This window comes from Gracilinanus agilis, chromosome 1, assembly GCF_016433145.1.
Source record: "Gracilinanus agilis isolate LMUSP501 chromosome 1, AgileGrace, whole genome shotgun sequence".
Lineage (NCBI taxonomy): Eukaryota > Metazoa > Chordata > Mammalia > Didelphimorphia > Didelphidae > Gracilinanus > Gracilinanus agilis.
This window is the reverse complement of record NC_058130.1, coordinates 591,041,971-591,058,309: the sequence shown is the minus strand read 5'-3', so window position 1 is coordinate 591,058,309 and position 16,339 is coordinate 591,041,971. Positions and strand designations below refer to the sequence as shown.

General features: G+C 38.2%; 1 protein-coding gene across 1 annotated transcript in view; it reads right to left on the bottom strand.

Moving 5' to 3' along the window:
* GPLD1 (glycosylphosphatidylinositol specific phospholipase D1) overlaps nucleotides 1-16,339 on the bottom strand; it is a 62,707-nt gene that overhangs the window by 16,377 nt on the left and 29,991 nt on the right. Inside the window, exons 13-18 of the mRNA XM_044667422.1 lie at nucleotides 14,903-15,042; nucleotides 9,581-9,767; nucleotides 3,502-3,612; nucleotides 2,399-2,473; nucleotides 1,368-1,524; nucleotides 686-827 (exon numbers count right to left, since the gene is read on the bottom strand). Of these exons, the coding sequence (XP_044523357.1) occupies nucleotides 686-827; nucleotides 1,368-1,524; nucleotides 2,399-2,473; nucleotides 3,502-3,612; nucleotides 9,581-9,767; nucleotides 14,903-15,042 (812 nt within the window). The remainder of the gene's footprint in view (nucleotides 1-685; nucleotides 828-1,367; nucleotides 1,525-2,398; nucleotides 2,474-3,501; nucleotides 3,613-9,580; nucleotides 9,768-14,902; nucleotides 15,043-16,339) is intronic.

The following is a 16,339-nucleotide window of genomic DNA, read 5'->3' as shown; positions in this document are numbered from 1 at the left end:
CACACACACACACACACACACACACACACACACAGAGCTTCATAATCCTCACTGGCTTAAGGGCAGTAGTAGTGTAAAGCCATGCAAGTGTAAGTGGCCCTAGTAGGGACATGAACTGGGCACCAAACTCTCCTTTCTGTTTCTAAGCAGAAAACCCTTCAAACCATACCCCCTAAAATGGCTTTGATTTTTATTCATTTTTTAAACCCTTACCTTCCATCTTAGAATCAATTCTGTGCAATGGTTCCAAGGCAGAAGAGTGGTAAGGGCTAGGCAATGGGGATTAAGTGACTTGACCAGGGTCACACAGCTGGGAAGCATCTGAGGCCAGATTTGAACCCATCTATTTTTATTTTTAACAATCTGTCAGGTGTAGATTTTATAAGATCCCAGAATCCCCACTTCTATTTAAAAGTATTGAATTTGGGAGGTCCTAGGTTCAAATCCAGCCTCAGACACTTCCCAGCTGTGTGACCCTAGGCAAGTCACTTGACCCCCATTGCCTACCCTTACCACTCTTCCACCGATAAGTCAATACACAGAAGTTAAAGGGTTTAAAATTTTAAAAAAATCTATAAAAGTATTGAATTTACTTAGAGAAATTGCCCATCTGGAGGGCTAAGAAGATACAATAAGTTTTATGACTTTCCCCTGGGGCTCAGTCCCTAGAATTCCCAGAGCTTACCTACTCATATTCTTCCAGGTTGGGCTCCCAACTAACAACAAGGTTCTGTTCTTTAGGCTGAGGCTGTGAAGTGAATACCCAAACCAGGCATAGTCGACTTCCCCTTTCACCATCCAATTAGCCTCCTCAACGTTCAGTTGATCTAGAAGGGAAGGGCAGACACCTTCATGAGGAGGCAGTCATGAATTTGGAGGTAAAAAGCGCCAAGTCCTTTCTGAAGTCTGGCAGGTCTCAGAGGGACTCTCTGTCAAAGGAGTCCATTTGGACCAGAGCCCTTTTTCATTCTGGAGGTCCACAACGGCCCTTCTAATTAAAACGAGGAACAAAATTTGTGGCCATATTGGTCAGGACCAAAGAACAGTTTGTAACAATAACTGCTTTTCAAGACATTTCACAGTATGTTATCTCCTACCCTAAACTTTCTTAGAAAGCTGCTGCTGAAGGAACTGTTCATGTAAGTGCCAAGGAAGAGAGAATGGTTACATTTTTCTGTTCTGCCTGGAAGCTAACATCCCTTTGAAACCCTTTGGGTACATAGTCTCTTTTGTATTCTCTGAGTTTAACTGTATCACCAGGAAAAGCAATGATTGGGCTTCTTTTCCAAGGGCTGAGGGAAAGGCACTCAGAAGAAGATGCAAGCTACATACAGCAGAGACCGGGCAGTCCTGCCAGCAAACATCACCTTTGGCATCTTGGATGGGGTCCGAATAGAAGGCAGCCACCAGTCCCCTCTGCTTTCCTCCGCTGGGTGCATAGGGTGACCCAATCACCAGGTCAGGGGCACCATCATCATTAATATCTGCTGCCAAGAGCGTCCAGCCAAGGTTGCAGTACATGTCCTGAAAAGAAAACAGCTTTGAACTTGTAACTGGAGATTTTAAAGGGGTCTACGGAGAGTTCTTTGCAATCGATTCTTTTATTTTAAACCCTTACTTTCTGCCTTGAAATAAATATTGTATATCAGTTCCAAGACAGAAGAGTGGTAAGGGCTAAGCAATGTGGGCTAGGTGACTTACCCAGAGTCACACAGCTAGGAAGTGTCTGATGCCAGATTTGAACCCAGGATGTCCCCAGTCTGGGCCTGGCTATCAATTCACTGAGCCACCTAACTTCTCCATGTCGTAGATTCTTTAATGAAAAAGTCCCACAAGTCTGGCCACAGTGGTCAAATATAAATGGTCCACATATCTGGAATTTCATTAGGGTGATCCAGACCCCTTCACTAGACACAGATTTCAATGCCTCTACAACTTTACAGATATTCTCAGTGAATTGCTATGGCCAAATAATTTGTCACCCTGTGCCTAATTTGGTACTGAGGCTCCCCAAAGTTAACTAGGCTAATCTTTGAAAAGCAGACTTTTCAAAAAGGTCCACCAACTGGCTCATATTTGGAGTCTCTCCTTTTTAGAGAATAAGATCTGTCAGAACTCTTCTTTATATCATCTCCCTAACCCAGTAATGGGCAAACTATTCCCCATTGGCCAGATCCAGGCCATAGTTTGCCTATCACTGCCTTAAGCAATTCCCTAAACACTATTCCCCCACATCCAGATGTAGTGATTAGGGAATTGCTTAAGGCAGTGATGAGCAAATTACAGCCTGGATCTGGCCCCCAGGGAATAGTTTGCCCATCACTGCCCCAACCCAAAGAGACATCAACAGAGGCCCAGATATAGGTGGCCAATATACATTACGACTAGATAGACATACCTGGCAAGAAATGGTGACATTTGGTTGAGAAGATATTTTTCCTTTTCCAGCTCCAAAAAAGACATACACTGACCCCTAGATAATGACCAAAAAATGGATCAGAAGTATCATCTTGGAGACTTAAGTAATAACAATAGCTAGTATTTCTCTAGCACCCTAAAAGTTAGAGTGCTTTATATATGTTATCTCATTTGATAATAGCATTTGGTAGATGTATCTTGTATGTACCCAGTTGTTCACATGCTGTCTCCCCAATAGAATGTATGCTCCTTGAGGGATATGCCTTTCTTTGTATTCATAAGCTTAACAAAGTGCCTGACATATAATAGGTGCTTAATTAATGCTGGTGGATTGATTAAATGATATAAAATATCTATTTAATAAATTTTTGTGTCTTAATTTTTCAAATTTAATTTTTATTTCTGGTAAATTTTGTGTGTCTTTTCATATGGTCATTGTCTCCAGATGATGCTAAATAACAATTACTGATGACCTTGAAGAAGATCTACTTCTCACAACACCCTGGTTTCTTCTCTTACAAACTTAGAATGCTCTGATCATTTCCCAAAATTTGAGACATCAGTTCTTTATGATAACAAAGTGAAATCAATAGAAAGAAGGTTTCCAAATCAACTCCTACCAATCCTTAGGCTCAGTTCAGCTCTCAGTACTTCCATGATACCCTTCCTGATGATTCTGGTTCTACATGATTTCTCTTCTACCTGAAACTTGTAATATATTGTTTGTACCACTCGTCTGGCACATCTCACATGTTGCCTTGTGACATCTTGTTGCTCTCTTGGGAGTGAACTGCATTTTTCTTGCTTATCTTCTGGTCTCTCCAACTTTCCTAGTTTCCCAACAAAATTACAACTGCCTGGTTGTCTGAGACCATGTGTTGTGTTTCTTCTGTATCCCTGATGGTGTTTAACATTGTAAGATAAATAAAGGTTAAACGAATAGCCATCATATTATTAGGTGAAAATTATGAACATCAGAATCTAACTGACCATCCCTAGGATTTTTCATTTTCTTTCTTCCTCTTAGAAATAAAGGAGAGAGAAAGGACAAAAGACAAGTCTTGAAGGTTAAAGTAACCTTACATTATAAGTGAGTTTCTCGGCTCCCACCGAAGGGGCTCCCACTGCCAGGTCAGGTAGCCCATCCTGGTTGAAGTCCAACACTGTGACTGCAGAGCCAAAACGACCTGAGGGCTAAAGAATTAAATTTTATTTTCCATTTGCTAAGTCATAATCTTTAAAAGAAAGAAAGTCCTTGTGCTTTATGCTGGTTTCCCAAGCAACATTTTTAGAATGTCTCCTGCTGTGATGAAGGGAGAGGATCCCTGGAAACGGGGCCACAGGAAATAAAGACCTTCTTTGTACATCCTAGGTTTTTAGAACATGACATGGCTCACAGTTTCCAAAAGAGACTTGAGCTGTTCTAGACAGCAGATAGTTGATGAATAGTTTTCGTTTGTTTGTTTGGAAAGTTATTTTGGAGGGGAGGGGTTCTAAAGCCTTCTTCCTCAATTAAAATGACTCATTAATCCTTGCTATTAGGATCACAGATTTAGATTTCCTTCATTTTATAGATGAAAAATTTCAAGTTCAGGGAAATAAATGGACCTGCCCAAGATCACACCAAGTAAGAAAGTGGTCAAGGTAGGCTTTGAACCCAGGTCCTCAGACTCCAACACCATTACTTTTTCATTTACCTTAAGCCTAAAGCCAGAGGTTCACAGACTACTAGAACTAGAAAGGAGATCAATGTAGACATAGGACTTAGAGATTTTAAGCAGCCTTTGTGATAATCCATTCCAGTGGTTGGCAAACCCTACAGCCAATGGGATTTTGCCACCAACTTTTGTACACATACAGCAAGGAATGGTTTTAACATTTTAAAAGAAAGTTTCATTTTATAAATTTATATATATATATATATATAATATATGTGTGCATATATATACGTGTGTGTGCGTATATGTATGTATATATCTATATACATATATATTTTTTAACTCTTACCTTCCATCTTAAAATCAATACTGTGTGCCTCAAACACTTCCTAGCTGCAAGACCCTGGGCAAATCACTTAACCCCCATTGCCTAGCCCCTATCACTCTTCTGCCTTGGAACCAATGCATGTTATCAATTCTAAGATGGAAGGTTTACTTTTAAAATAAAAAGAATCAGTATTGTGTATTGGTGGCAAGGCAGAAGAGTGGTAGGGCTAGGCAGTTGGGGTTAAGAGACTTGCCCATGGTCACACAGATAAAAAGGGTCAGAGATGAGATTTGAACCCAAGACCTCCCATCTCTAGGCCTGGCTCTCAATCCACTGAGCTGCCTAGCTGCCCCAGCATTATATTTTAAAATGTAAATGCCATATAAAAACCAGACCATAGACTGAATTTGGCTTTTGGGCAGTAGAATGTGCCAACTCCTGATCTAAATTAACTCTTCATTTTAGAAATGAAAAAACTGAGTCCCAAAGTAATGAAGTCCAAGGTCACACAGTAATTGAATAAATAGCTTAACTGGGTAGGATTCAAACCTTTGGCTTCTGTAACAAGCCCAGCCTTTCCACTACACCCTGGTAGCCTTCAGTGTCTACAGTATGATGCATTCTCTATAGGAGAATTCCTTATTTCCATAAGCAATTCTAATACTTATTAGGTAACCTCCACAACACCTACCATTTTTGTAGGTGGGCACCTGATGAAAAGAAAAAAAAAAAGGAATTTTCCTGGACTATTGGAAGACATAAGGCAAACTGAAGGCAGAGTGATGACCAACTTTCAGAATGCTAAGAACTAGCTTCCCTGCTGGTCCTCAGTATTTCAATGAGTCAATGCTCCTGCCAACCACTGTGCATGTTTCCTCATCCTATGTAGCTTTTATACATGCCTCATATTCAATATATCATCAATGGGTGCCTTTTCAGACTTTTCTGAAAGTTAACTAAGCATCCCCAAAGATATATGAATTCTAATCCTAGAATCATCACCATCATCATCATCATAATCATTTCCATCATCATCATTTGTTAAAATGGAGCTTAGAGATCAAAGTTTGCTCACCTATAAAATGATGATCTGTCAGGTCCCTTCTAGGTCTATGATCCTGTGAACTTCTCATTTGTTTCATAAAAGGAGTTTGGAAAAACTCCTTCTTTATTTGTTATTTCAGATAATTTGTTTAATATTGGAATTAGTTAAATGTTTGGTAGAATTTGCTTATAAGTTCATTTGGTCCTGATGCTTTTTTCTTAGGGAGTTCATTTATGGCTTGTTCAATTTCTTTTTCTAAAAAGGGTTTATTTAGGTATTCTATTTCTTGCTCTGACAGAGAAGCCAGTTTATTTGGGGGAGGGGGGTGGCAAGTGTTCTATTTTTCTTTCGTTGTTAAATTTGAGCAAAACAACTCTAATAGTTGCTTTAATTTCTTCATTAGTGGTATATTCACCCTTTTCATCTTTAATGCAAGCGATTTGGTTTTCTTCTCTCTTCTTTTGAACTGCTTCGTGTTGCAGATGAGGACACAGGAGCTCAGAGAATTAATTGTAAAGCTAGTGGATGGCAAAGCTGAAAGACTCTGACCTCAGAGCCAGTGTTTTTTCCACTAGACCATTCTTATCTTCAAAAACTCTACTTAAGGGGTAGCTGGGTTGCTCAGTGGTTAGAGAACCAGGCCTGAAGATGGGAGGTCCTGTATTTAAATCTGGCCTCAGATACTTCCTAGCTGTGGGACCCTGAGCAAGTCACTTAACCCCCATTGCCTAGCCCTTACTGCTCTTCTATGTGGGATCCAATATTTAGTACTGATTCTAAGACAGAAGGTAAGTATTTTTTAAAAAAACATCACCATTTAATAAACATTTTAAAACACCAATAACAACTACATTCAAAGTGCTGCTTCTATAAGAGTTCACTCGCCCACCGAGGTAAGCAATTATTCCTGTTTCCAAAGAATATCTGCTGTGAATGCTTCTATTTTGTAAAACAGTGTCTGACAAACAGAGGGGGAGGCTTCTGGAGAAGGTGAGTAATGAGCAGCAAACACGAGTAGGTAGAATTATTTGGTTACTTTTTTTTATGCTCTGTGGGAGCTATACAAAATGGAAAAAAGAGCACTGGGCTTACACTGAGAAAACCTGGGCCTGAATTCAGCTCAGCCACTTATTGTGTGAACTTAGGCAAATTAATTTTCTCTCTGGGCCTCAGTTTCCTCATCTGTAAAATTAGAAGGTTAAACTAGATAACGTCTACAGTCCCAAACCATGATGTGCTTATTTTACAGCACCGTGTTCATGGGTCTACCTAAAACACAGAAACTGGCAAAATGCACCTTTCTTTCTCTCCTGCATAATTGTGGAGTCTTGTCATTTAACTTTGCAAAGTTCACTCCTGTTTATTATTTATTTTCATTCTCATAACTACAAGAAGTGAGGTTAAGCATTAGTGTTATTCCCATTTTATAGATGATGGGTGGCTCAGTGGCTAGAGAACTGGGCTTGGAATCATGAAGACCTTTCTTCCTCAGTTCAAATCTGGCCTCAGACACTTACTGGCTATGTGACCCTGGACAAATGCCTTAACCCTGTTTGCCTCAGTTTCTTCATCTGTCAAATGAGCTGGAGAAGGAAATGGCAAACCACTCTAGAATCTTTGCTATGAAAACCCCAAATGAGGTCAAGAAGATTCAGATATGACTGAACCAACAACAATAACACTAAAATACAAAAAGGTTAAGTGGTTTGCCTGATACCATAAGGAATTAATGGTAGAATCAGGGAAAGAACTAAGCTGACTCAATACAATATTTCACATCACAATATACTTAGAATTGTTGTCCAACAAATAAAATTCAACAAATGTCATTAACTAAGCGGTGGCCTTGACTGACCACTCTATGTTTGTCTGCAAATAGAGATAACGCCACTGTCCTTTCCTATCACAGCAGTAAGGGCCAGAGCTCTAAGCAGCAAGTCTGGGGTCTAGGGCAAGTACCCTGAGATATGATGAGGACAAACAATGAACAAGTTGCCCCTTTACATCAACTTTTTTTTTTTAACCCTTTACCTTCCATCTTAGAATCAGTACTGTGAATTGGTGGTCAGGGCTGGGCAAAGGGGGCTGAGTGACTTGCAGCTAGGAAGTGTTTGAGGGAAGATTTGAACTCAGACCTAGATTGAGCCACTTAACATCCCCCTCAATCAACTTTTAAAGATAAATTTAGTTGAGTTGGGGAGACTCTAGAATATTTGGAAGTCATTACTAGGAAGGCTGCTGCTGGAGTAGGGAACAGAGTGGAGTCAAGAGCAACAGTTCTCAAACTTTTTGGTCTCAGCCCCCTTTACACTCTTAAAAGCTAATTGAAGGGGTAGCTAGATGGCTCAATGGCTAAAGAGCTAGGCCTAGAGATAGGGAGGTCCTGGGTCTTCAAATCTGGCCTCAGACACTTCCTGGCTGTATGACCCTGGACAAGTCACTTTAATCCCAATTGCTGAGCTTTTACCACTCTTCTGCTTTGAAACCTATACTTAGTATTGATTTTAAGAAAGAAGATAAAATTTTAAAATAATTTTTAAAAAATTAATTGAGAACCCTCCCCAGCCCAAAGAGATTTATTTCAGTGGATTACATCTATCAATATTTACTGTATTTAGAAATGAAAACATCTTGGTATTACTATTGTAATAATAAAGAGAGCCAGTCCTGGATGTTTGATAGAAGGGAGATAGAGAAACTCTATGTGGTGAGTCTCTCTTCTAGCTCTCCCCTGGGGCTGAATATACACTGGGAGACTTTAAGGGGGTGTCACCCCAAAATTGGTGTCCTGGATAGTCATGCCACCCCACAGGAGTTGGAGGGAAGGCTTCCCTTTAAAATGAGGTATGTGGTACCCCAATCTGATTCTGAATAAGGGCAGGGTTCACACAAATCTCCCCCTGTTCAGTTAATTTCACAGTGGGTGGTCTGGCTTCAAGATGGAGGCAGCCAGACCAAGCTGTGGTTACCCTCTCCCTTGTTGTCTCTCAGGCACTCTGGAACACTATCTGACTGATAAATGGCTTTTATTATTTGCAATTCAGAGATTGGAGAAAGGGGTGAAGGGCAGAGGGATTTTGGGGTGCCCTCTTCACTATTGCTATGAGGTCCTTCACTTGGGTGGGAACTCTAATGATTCCCACACCTAAGCTCTTCCCCTTGCTCCTTCTCCTTCTGTTTCTCTATTTCCGTCCTTTCCTATAATTGTAAGAGTTGACTGGAAAAGGGTCTCTCAGCAAGGTTGGGTAATGGAAGAAGGAGACTAAGAGATTGCTCCCAAAATGGAGTCCAAACTTAGCAGTCTCAACAATTGAAGTCTTGATGGGTGAGATGCGATGGAATGGCTTTTATCAGGGAATCAGGGTTTCAATTTCCACTAGAAGATCTTCAGGAAGCCCTCAGGACTGGATCCAAGCTGGGATGTCCTCCTCCTCTCTCCTCATAGTCCTCTGCCCAAAACCCTCTCCTCCTTCCTCCTTCGGAGAAATTCCCAGAATTTCCTATCTGGTCTCAACTGTCAGCAACTGTCAGCAACTGCTTTCTTTGGCTCCTTTTGTCCCATCCCTCTTGCACAAATCCCATCCTTACACTAGAAAAGTAGTTTTGACTTTCTGCATATTGCCTGAAAGGGTCTTGGGTACCCCCAAAGGAGAGGGCATGAGCACACCTTCTATTAAATTTCCTATTTTAAGTCATTATTCTTGCTAAGTGTTAAGCCCCATTATTTCTACCTCCTAGAAGAATAAAAATGCTACCTGTACTTTCTAAACCTCATTACCCAGGGGGAAAGCCCTAGCTGCTTTTAAGTAGTAGTCCCTTGATAAGAATTAAGCCATATGCTATTGGGAGGTGGGCTTCTGGCATAGTTAGTCTCCATTTTATTTCTTCAGTGAAGACATTTTTTTAAAACTTTTTTTCATTGCTTTTACTCTACTACCTCTTAAATCATAGGGTGTTTTTTTTTATCATTAATTACACATTATGCTCTACTTAAATAATTAAGACATTTTTAAAATCCTAAACAGTTTACACAACACTAGGATCATAGGATAATAGATTATGGGTTTTAGGCAATGATTTATTATCTAGTAAAACACAGTAAAGGAAAAAAAAATTGAATTGGAACCACACCTGAAAGCCTTCTAGAATGAAATGTGCTTCTTTGTCCAAGTCCAAGTCTATGGGAGGCAAGCCTAGATCATTGCTGTAGATGACATATACTCGCCCCAGCTGAACATGGCCCAATCTGCTATAGCCTGGCGCTCCCACCACCAAATCCTCATGGCCATCCTGGTTGAGGTCTGCTGAAATCATTGACCTGTATATCAGAAGAGATTATCAGTTACATCACAGGGGAAATTTTATTTGGGACGCAACACTTTCTCCCTTGTTTTTTTTCTTCTTGAAGCTTCTTCAAAGCCTCCTCATCCCTTTTCATTACTTTTTCCCTTAATAAATTACTAGTAAAGCGTAGTGGTTAAGGGGCTGGCCTTGGAGTCAAGAAGACCTAGGTTCAGGTACCAACTCTGGCACATACTAGCAGGAAAAATGTGTAATCTTTCAGAGCCCCCAGGCAAGTCTCTGTAAATTATCAATAATTTGTCTAGATAATTCAGTATTAGGGAAAAGAATTTCTAGGCAAAAAGTTCCTTAAATCAATGAGATCCCAGTTCTGTACTTTTGGAGAGTGGAGAAGAGTTGAGAATTGGGTATTGTGTATTGCTTAGAACAATTAGTAAATTTCTTTACTATCATGGTGGTTAGTTTAGAGGATTTTAAAAAGATGTATCAACCTAAGTCCTGTTCACTCTAAAACAAGGATTCTTTACCTTTTTTTTTGTATCATGGACTGACCCCTTTGACAGCCTGGTAAAGCCTACTGACCCTTTCACAGAATAATATTTTAAATGTATAAAATTAAACACATAGCATTACAAAGGAAGCCAAATGCAGTGAAATACAATTATAATGATATATACACATATGTATGTGTATATATATATGCATATATATATACATTTTTTAAGTTCAAAGATACTTTCCACATACGTATACACATAGTCATTCAACCAATATTTATTAATCACTATGTGCCAAGGATATCATACTAAACCTCTGATGATATCCAAGCACCAGAGCACTGCAAACAAGAAAGCTGTGTACAAAAAAACTACCTCCAAGTTCTTAGAGTATACTAAAGAATAGTATCTGAATCACAAGCCTGGAGTTGATAGCAATCATGCAAAAAGCCTTCCTTATTTAGTTTAAAAAAATATTAGTGTTCAAGATAAACATTTCCGGATGGATACTGACATCTTCATATACCTCAGACCTCATATAAAGGAAGTGCTCCTCAGCCTGACACCTGTATCTTTCTGTGGTTGCCCACATAATCAGAAATTCTTATTTGAAGTTATCCTCCTTTGAACAGGACAGCTCATTTTACACATCAGTGAACAGTGAAGACAAAATTTTGATTTCCTGGCTTAATGGTGGTATGATTGAATGAATTAATGTCCTGAAGCAAAAGGGCATTGGTGGCTCATTATCAGTCCTCTAAAAATAGTTTCATGCTTCAAAAAAATAAAAAAATTCCCAAAAAATATCTTGATGGGGAAGGATGACAGAAATAATTAATAATAATAACAGCTAGCATTTATAGAGTACTTTCAGTTTTGCAAATAACTTTACATGTTATCATAGTTGCTCCTCATAACAACCACATGAGTTAGATAGATTTTATAGATGAGAATACTGACATTGAGAAGTTAAAATAACTTGCCCACCATCACATAAGTAGGAAGTAGCTAAGGCAGGGAGTTTCTTATACATAAGAATAAAATTCTGTTGTTGTTCAGTTGTCTCTCACTCCTTGTAAGATACTGGAGTAGTTTGCCATTTCCTTCTTCATTTCATTTGACATATGAGGAACCTGAGGTCAACAGAATGAAGTGACTTGCCCAGGGTCCGTTGGCTAATAAGTGTCTGATGCCAGATTTGAATTCAGGAAGGTGAGTCTTCCTCACTTTAAGCTCAGCGCTCTACCCACTGTGCCTCCTAGCTGCCCTTCTAAGTTCTGTTAAGTTAAAAAAAAACACATATAATATAAGGTAGGAAAGACATTACTAGATAAAAGTTCAGTTAAAAAAAAACTGAAGAGTTTTATAGGACTATGAGATCAACATAAATCAAGAGGGTGAATCTTAAATTCCATAGAAAGGATGTGACAGTCCCACTGGCCTCCCTCCCTCCCTACACATCTGAAGCACTATGTTCAGAGGGAGGAGTCATATATTAGGAAGAATATTAGTAAGTTGGAGGTATTCCAGAGGAGAATACCTAGGAAGCCAAGGGACTTAAAAAAGCATGTCCTATGCTAATGTATTGCTGGTGGAGTTGGGAATGGATCCAACCATTCTGGAAGGCAATTTGTAAAGAATGCATACTCTTTGATCCAGCAATACCACTTCTAGGTTTGTACCCCAAAGAGATTTTTAAAAATGGGAAAGGATCTATTTACACAAAAATATTTATAGGCATGCTTTTTGTGGTGGCAAAAAACTGGAAAGTGAGGGTATGTCCCTCGATTGGACAATGTCTGAACAAATTGTGGTATATGATGGTGATGGAATGCTATTTTGCTGTAAGAAATGATGAATCAATGGATTTCTATAAGAAGTGGAAAGATCTCCATGAACTGATGCCAAATGAAATAAGCAGAACCAGGAAAACATTATACACAGTAACTGAAATACTGTGAAATGAACAACTGTGATAGACTTTGCTACTAATAGCAATTCTGAGGGACTTATGAGAAAGAACGCTATCCACAGCTAGAGAAAGAACTGTGGGAGTAGAAATCCAGAAGAAAACATGATTTATGACTTGTTTAAATGGGTACAGGATTTGGGGTTTTGGTTTTAAAAGATTACTCTGTTACAAAAATGAATAATATAGAAATAGGCTGTGAGTGATAATACATGTATAACCCAGTGGAATTGCTTGTCAGCTCTGTGAGAGGGGAAGGAAGAGGGGAGAAAGACAACAAGAATCATGTAACCATGGGGAAAAAATTAAAAATAAAATAAAATAAAGCACATCCTGGGGGCCAGCTAAGTGGATAGAGAGCCAGGCCCAGAGATAGGCAGTCCTGGGTTCAAGCCTTGCCTCAGACACCTCCCAGCTTTGTGATCCTGGGCAAGTCATTTAATCTCAATTTCCTAGCCCTTAGCACTCTTCTACCTTGGAATCAACATTTAGTATTGATTCTAAGACAGAAGGTAAGGGTTTAAAACAAAAAATGTCCTGTGATGATTAGTTTAAGGAACTAAGATGCTTAGCTCAGAGAAAAGAAGACAATATATATTTAAAAAAAAAAACTGTAAGACTATCAAATGGAAGAGGGCTTAGATTTATTTTGTTTGTCCCCAGAACCAAAATTAAGAAGAAGTCTTCCATCTCTAGGAAAGTATTATTTTTTTATCTAAATAAGGAAGAATGTGCCCATAATTAAAAACTTTCTAAAGATAGAATAGGTCTCCCAACACAGCAACTTACATAAATAAGGATTACCACATGTATCATATATTTTAGAGAACTGTATTTCAAATAGAGATAGGTTTTTGATGATCTTTAGGTTCTCTTCCAAATCTAAGATTCCTTGATTCTATCATCTTGTTATTTTATAGGCGAAGAGACTTGAGGCCTAGAGAAGCAAACACAACTGGTCCAGTTTGAGGACAAATTGTTGCCAATAAAGTGACACCTTCTATTTTAAAATTCTTTTTGATTGCACAATTTTATGAGAAACTCTTTGGAGAGTATTGCCCAATCTCCCACCTTTTTGCCAAAGGGGCAAGGCACTATGGATGTACTATAATGCATATCATTATTACCTGCAGTCGTGATATGTTGGTTTTTAATATTTGTTACAAGAGAAGGCTCACTGGGTAGAGGAGTGAAGAGAGGTATATTAAAAAACAAAGATGATATAAAAGCAAAAGACCCCAGTAAATTTTTAAGAGATAAAAAAAATGCAATATACACACTCACACTATTCACTATGGAACAGAAGATAGTGGGTACAGTATATTGAACCCCATTCAAGAGTATTAATTAGTGAATTATCTGAAAGGTCTTAATATGAGGCAGTGAATCTCACCTAAAAAAGATGTCCCACAATCTGCCTTTTGATCCAGTCATACCACTGCTGGATTTGTACCCAAAAGAGATAATAGGGAAAAAAGACTTGTACAAAAATATTTATACCCGTGCTCTTTGTGGTAGCAAAAAAAATTGGAAAATAAGGGAATGTCCTTCGATTGGGGAATGGCTCAACAAATTGTGGTATCTGTTGGTGATGGAATACTATTGTTCTCAAACAAATAATGAACTGGAGGAATTCCATGTGAACTGGAAAGACCTCCAGGAATTGATGTGCAGTGAAAGGAGCAGTACCAGGAGAACATTATACACAGAGACAGATATACTGTGGCACAATCAAATGTAATGGACTTCTCTATTAGCAGCAATGCAAGGATCCAGGACAACTCTGAGGGTCTTAAGAGAAAGAATGCTATCCACATCCAGAGAAAGAACTGTGGGAGTAGAAACACAGAAGAAAAACAACAGTTTGATCACAAGGGTCAATGGGGATATAATTGGAGATATTGACTCTAAACGATCACCCTAGTGCAAATATCAATAATATGGAAGTAGGTCTTGATCAATGACACATGTAAAACCCAATGGAATTTCACATTGGCTATGGGTGGAGGGGAGGGGGAAGGAAGGGAAAGAACATGCATCTTGTAACCATGGAAAAATATTCTTAATTAATTAATTAAAGATTTCCCTAAAAAAAAAAGGTGTCCCATAGACCCAGAAGATAGCATCATAAGCAGGCTCTATTAAATAAAGAATTAAACTTGATCCCCAAATTTAAATTATAAATTATGATTAAGGAAAAACTATACATTTTCAGTTAAGCTACGCCTTGCTTTGAACAAATGTGAAAACTGAGATTCAGCTTTTAAAAAAGAAAGAAAGAAAGAAAAGTGGGAGACAATTAGGAACAGATGGCTTGCTTTACTAAAGGATTCTTCACTTTTCCAAAAGTTTCAAAATATTATATGCTATTGGGAAAATAAAATATCTTTGAATAAAAAAATTAAATAGATTAATTTTTTTTTAAGTTTCAACAAAGCCAGAGGAAGAGGGTACACTTGAGCTACTTTAACTCATATCTGTCTTCTGGGCAACATGGCCACTGTGAGATGAGAGGTGAATTGGTCATATAGAGCCAGGAATTAACTAAATAAACAGATTTGCTTCAGGATGAATTGGACCAGAAAATATACTTTGAAAATACATATAACTTTTTTAAGAATTATCAAAGCTAAATCAAGAGCTAATCATCCTAAAATGAACCCAGATAAAGTAAACCCAACCTACCATCCAAGCTTCACATAGGGAAATGAAAGAAAGTAAGATGCTATGGGTTGGGAAACATAATTATGTTGCTTAGGCTGTTCACTGGCAAACACTTTTCTCATCTTCTTTGTAAAAGTCAGGTACAGAAAGGAGACTGAATCCTAAAAGAAAAGAATTATCAAATATTAACCATGATTACAGACACATATATAAATCACTACAATCACAACAGCTCCCATTTCTAGAGATCTATAGGTTTGATATAAGAATCTTCCTCCAAATAACCATGTGAGGTCAATGGGTCAAGGATTTTAATTAATTCATAGGGAGTCACTGAAAGTAAATAAGGGGAAGGAAGGAGTAACAACTGAGTCTTGGAGAAGGAAAATGACACGATAAAGGTCATATAACTAGCAATTATCATAATTAGGATTCAAACTCCTGATTCTAAGTCCTCTTTTTCATATAAAATAAGTAAATCCAAATACATAAATATATAGCTGCCAAAATCCCAAATTCTTTTGAAAGAAAGATATTTTAGAGATACTATATACTTTTCATGTGTATGGCCAAATATATTTGTTGAGGGCAAGAGATTATAAGATGGGCTGCCACAGTTCGAGTATGCAGAAGAGACCATTTCAGAAATGTATTTTTTTCTCAATTGTTACAGTCATATCTGATTTGTGACATTTGGGATTTTCTTGGCAAAGATACTGATGTAGTTTGTCATTTCCTTCTTCAGCTCATTTAACAGATGAGGAAAATTAGACAAATAAGGTTAAGTGACTTGCCCAGGGTTACACAACTAGTAAGTACCTGAGACTAGATTTGAACTGAAAAAGATGATTCTTTCTGACTCCAGGCCAGCTCTCTACCCACTGCAACACCCATTTGCCCCTATAGAAATATATAGCAAGTAGTAAAAAAGTCAGGAGGGACCTGAACTGATTCAAATCACAAACCCCTGACCAGAATGAATGACTAATTTTCTATACTCTCAATAAAATTAATCCCCCAATTTTTTTTCACAGAACATGAAATTAAATCAAAGATGATTTTGTTGTTTTCTTTAAAAAAAAAAAAAGTTCTGATGAACATATTCAAACAAGTCTTGAACCCACCTTGAGATATGTGTCCCAAAATTCCCCTGGAATGGATTCTATAGGATCATCCAGCCATGTGACATATGTGTGTGTATATATATATATATATATATACATATATATATATATACACGTATTTTAAAAACATTAAACCAGAACTAATTCAAAATATCAACACAAGATAATAAATTTACAAATTACAGTGAGTGGTATACATTCAGTGGTATCAAAGACCTTTGACCTCAGACTGAAAGACATTTGCTCCATTTTCATGCCTCCAGCAACAAGGAAATTCTAATAAGATAACAAAGAATGTTTGACAGAAATGAATCTAGTTATGGGTCCTAAGGAT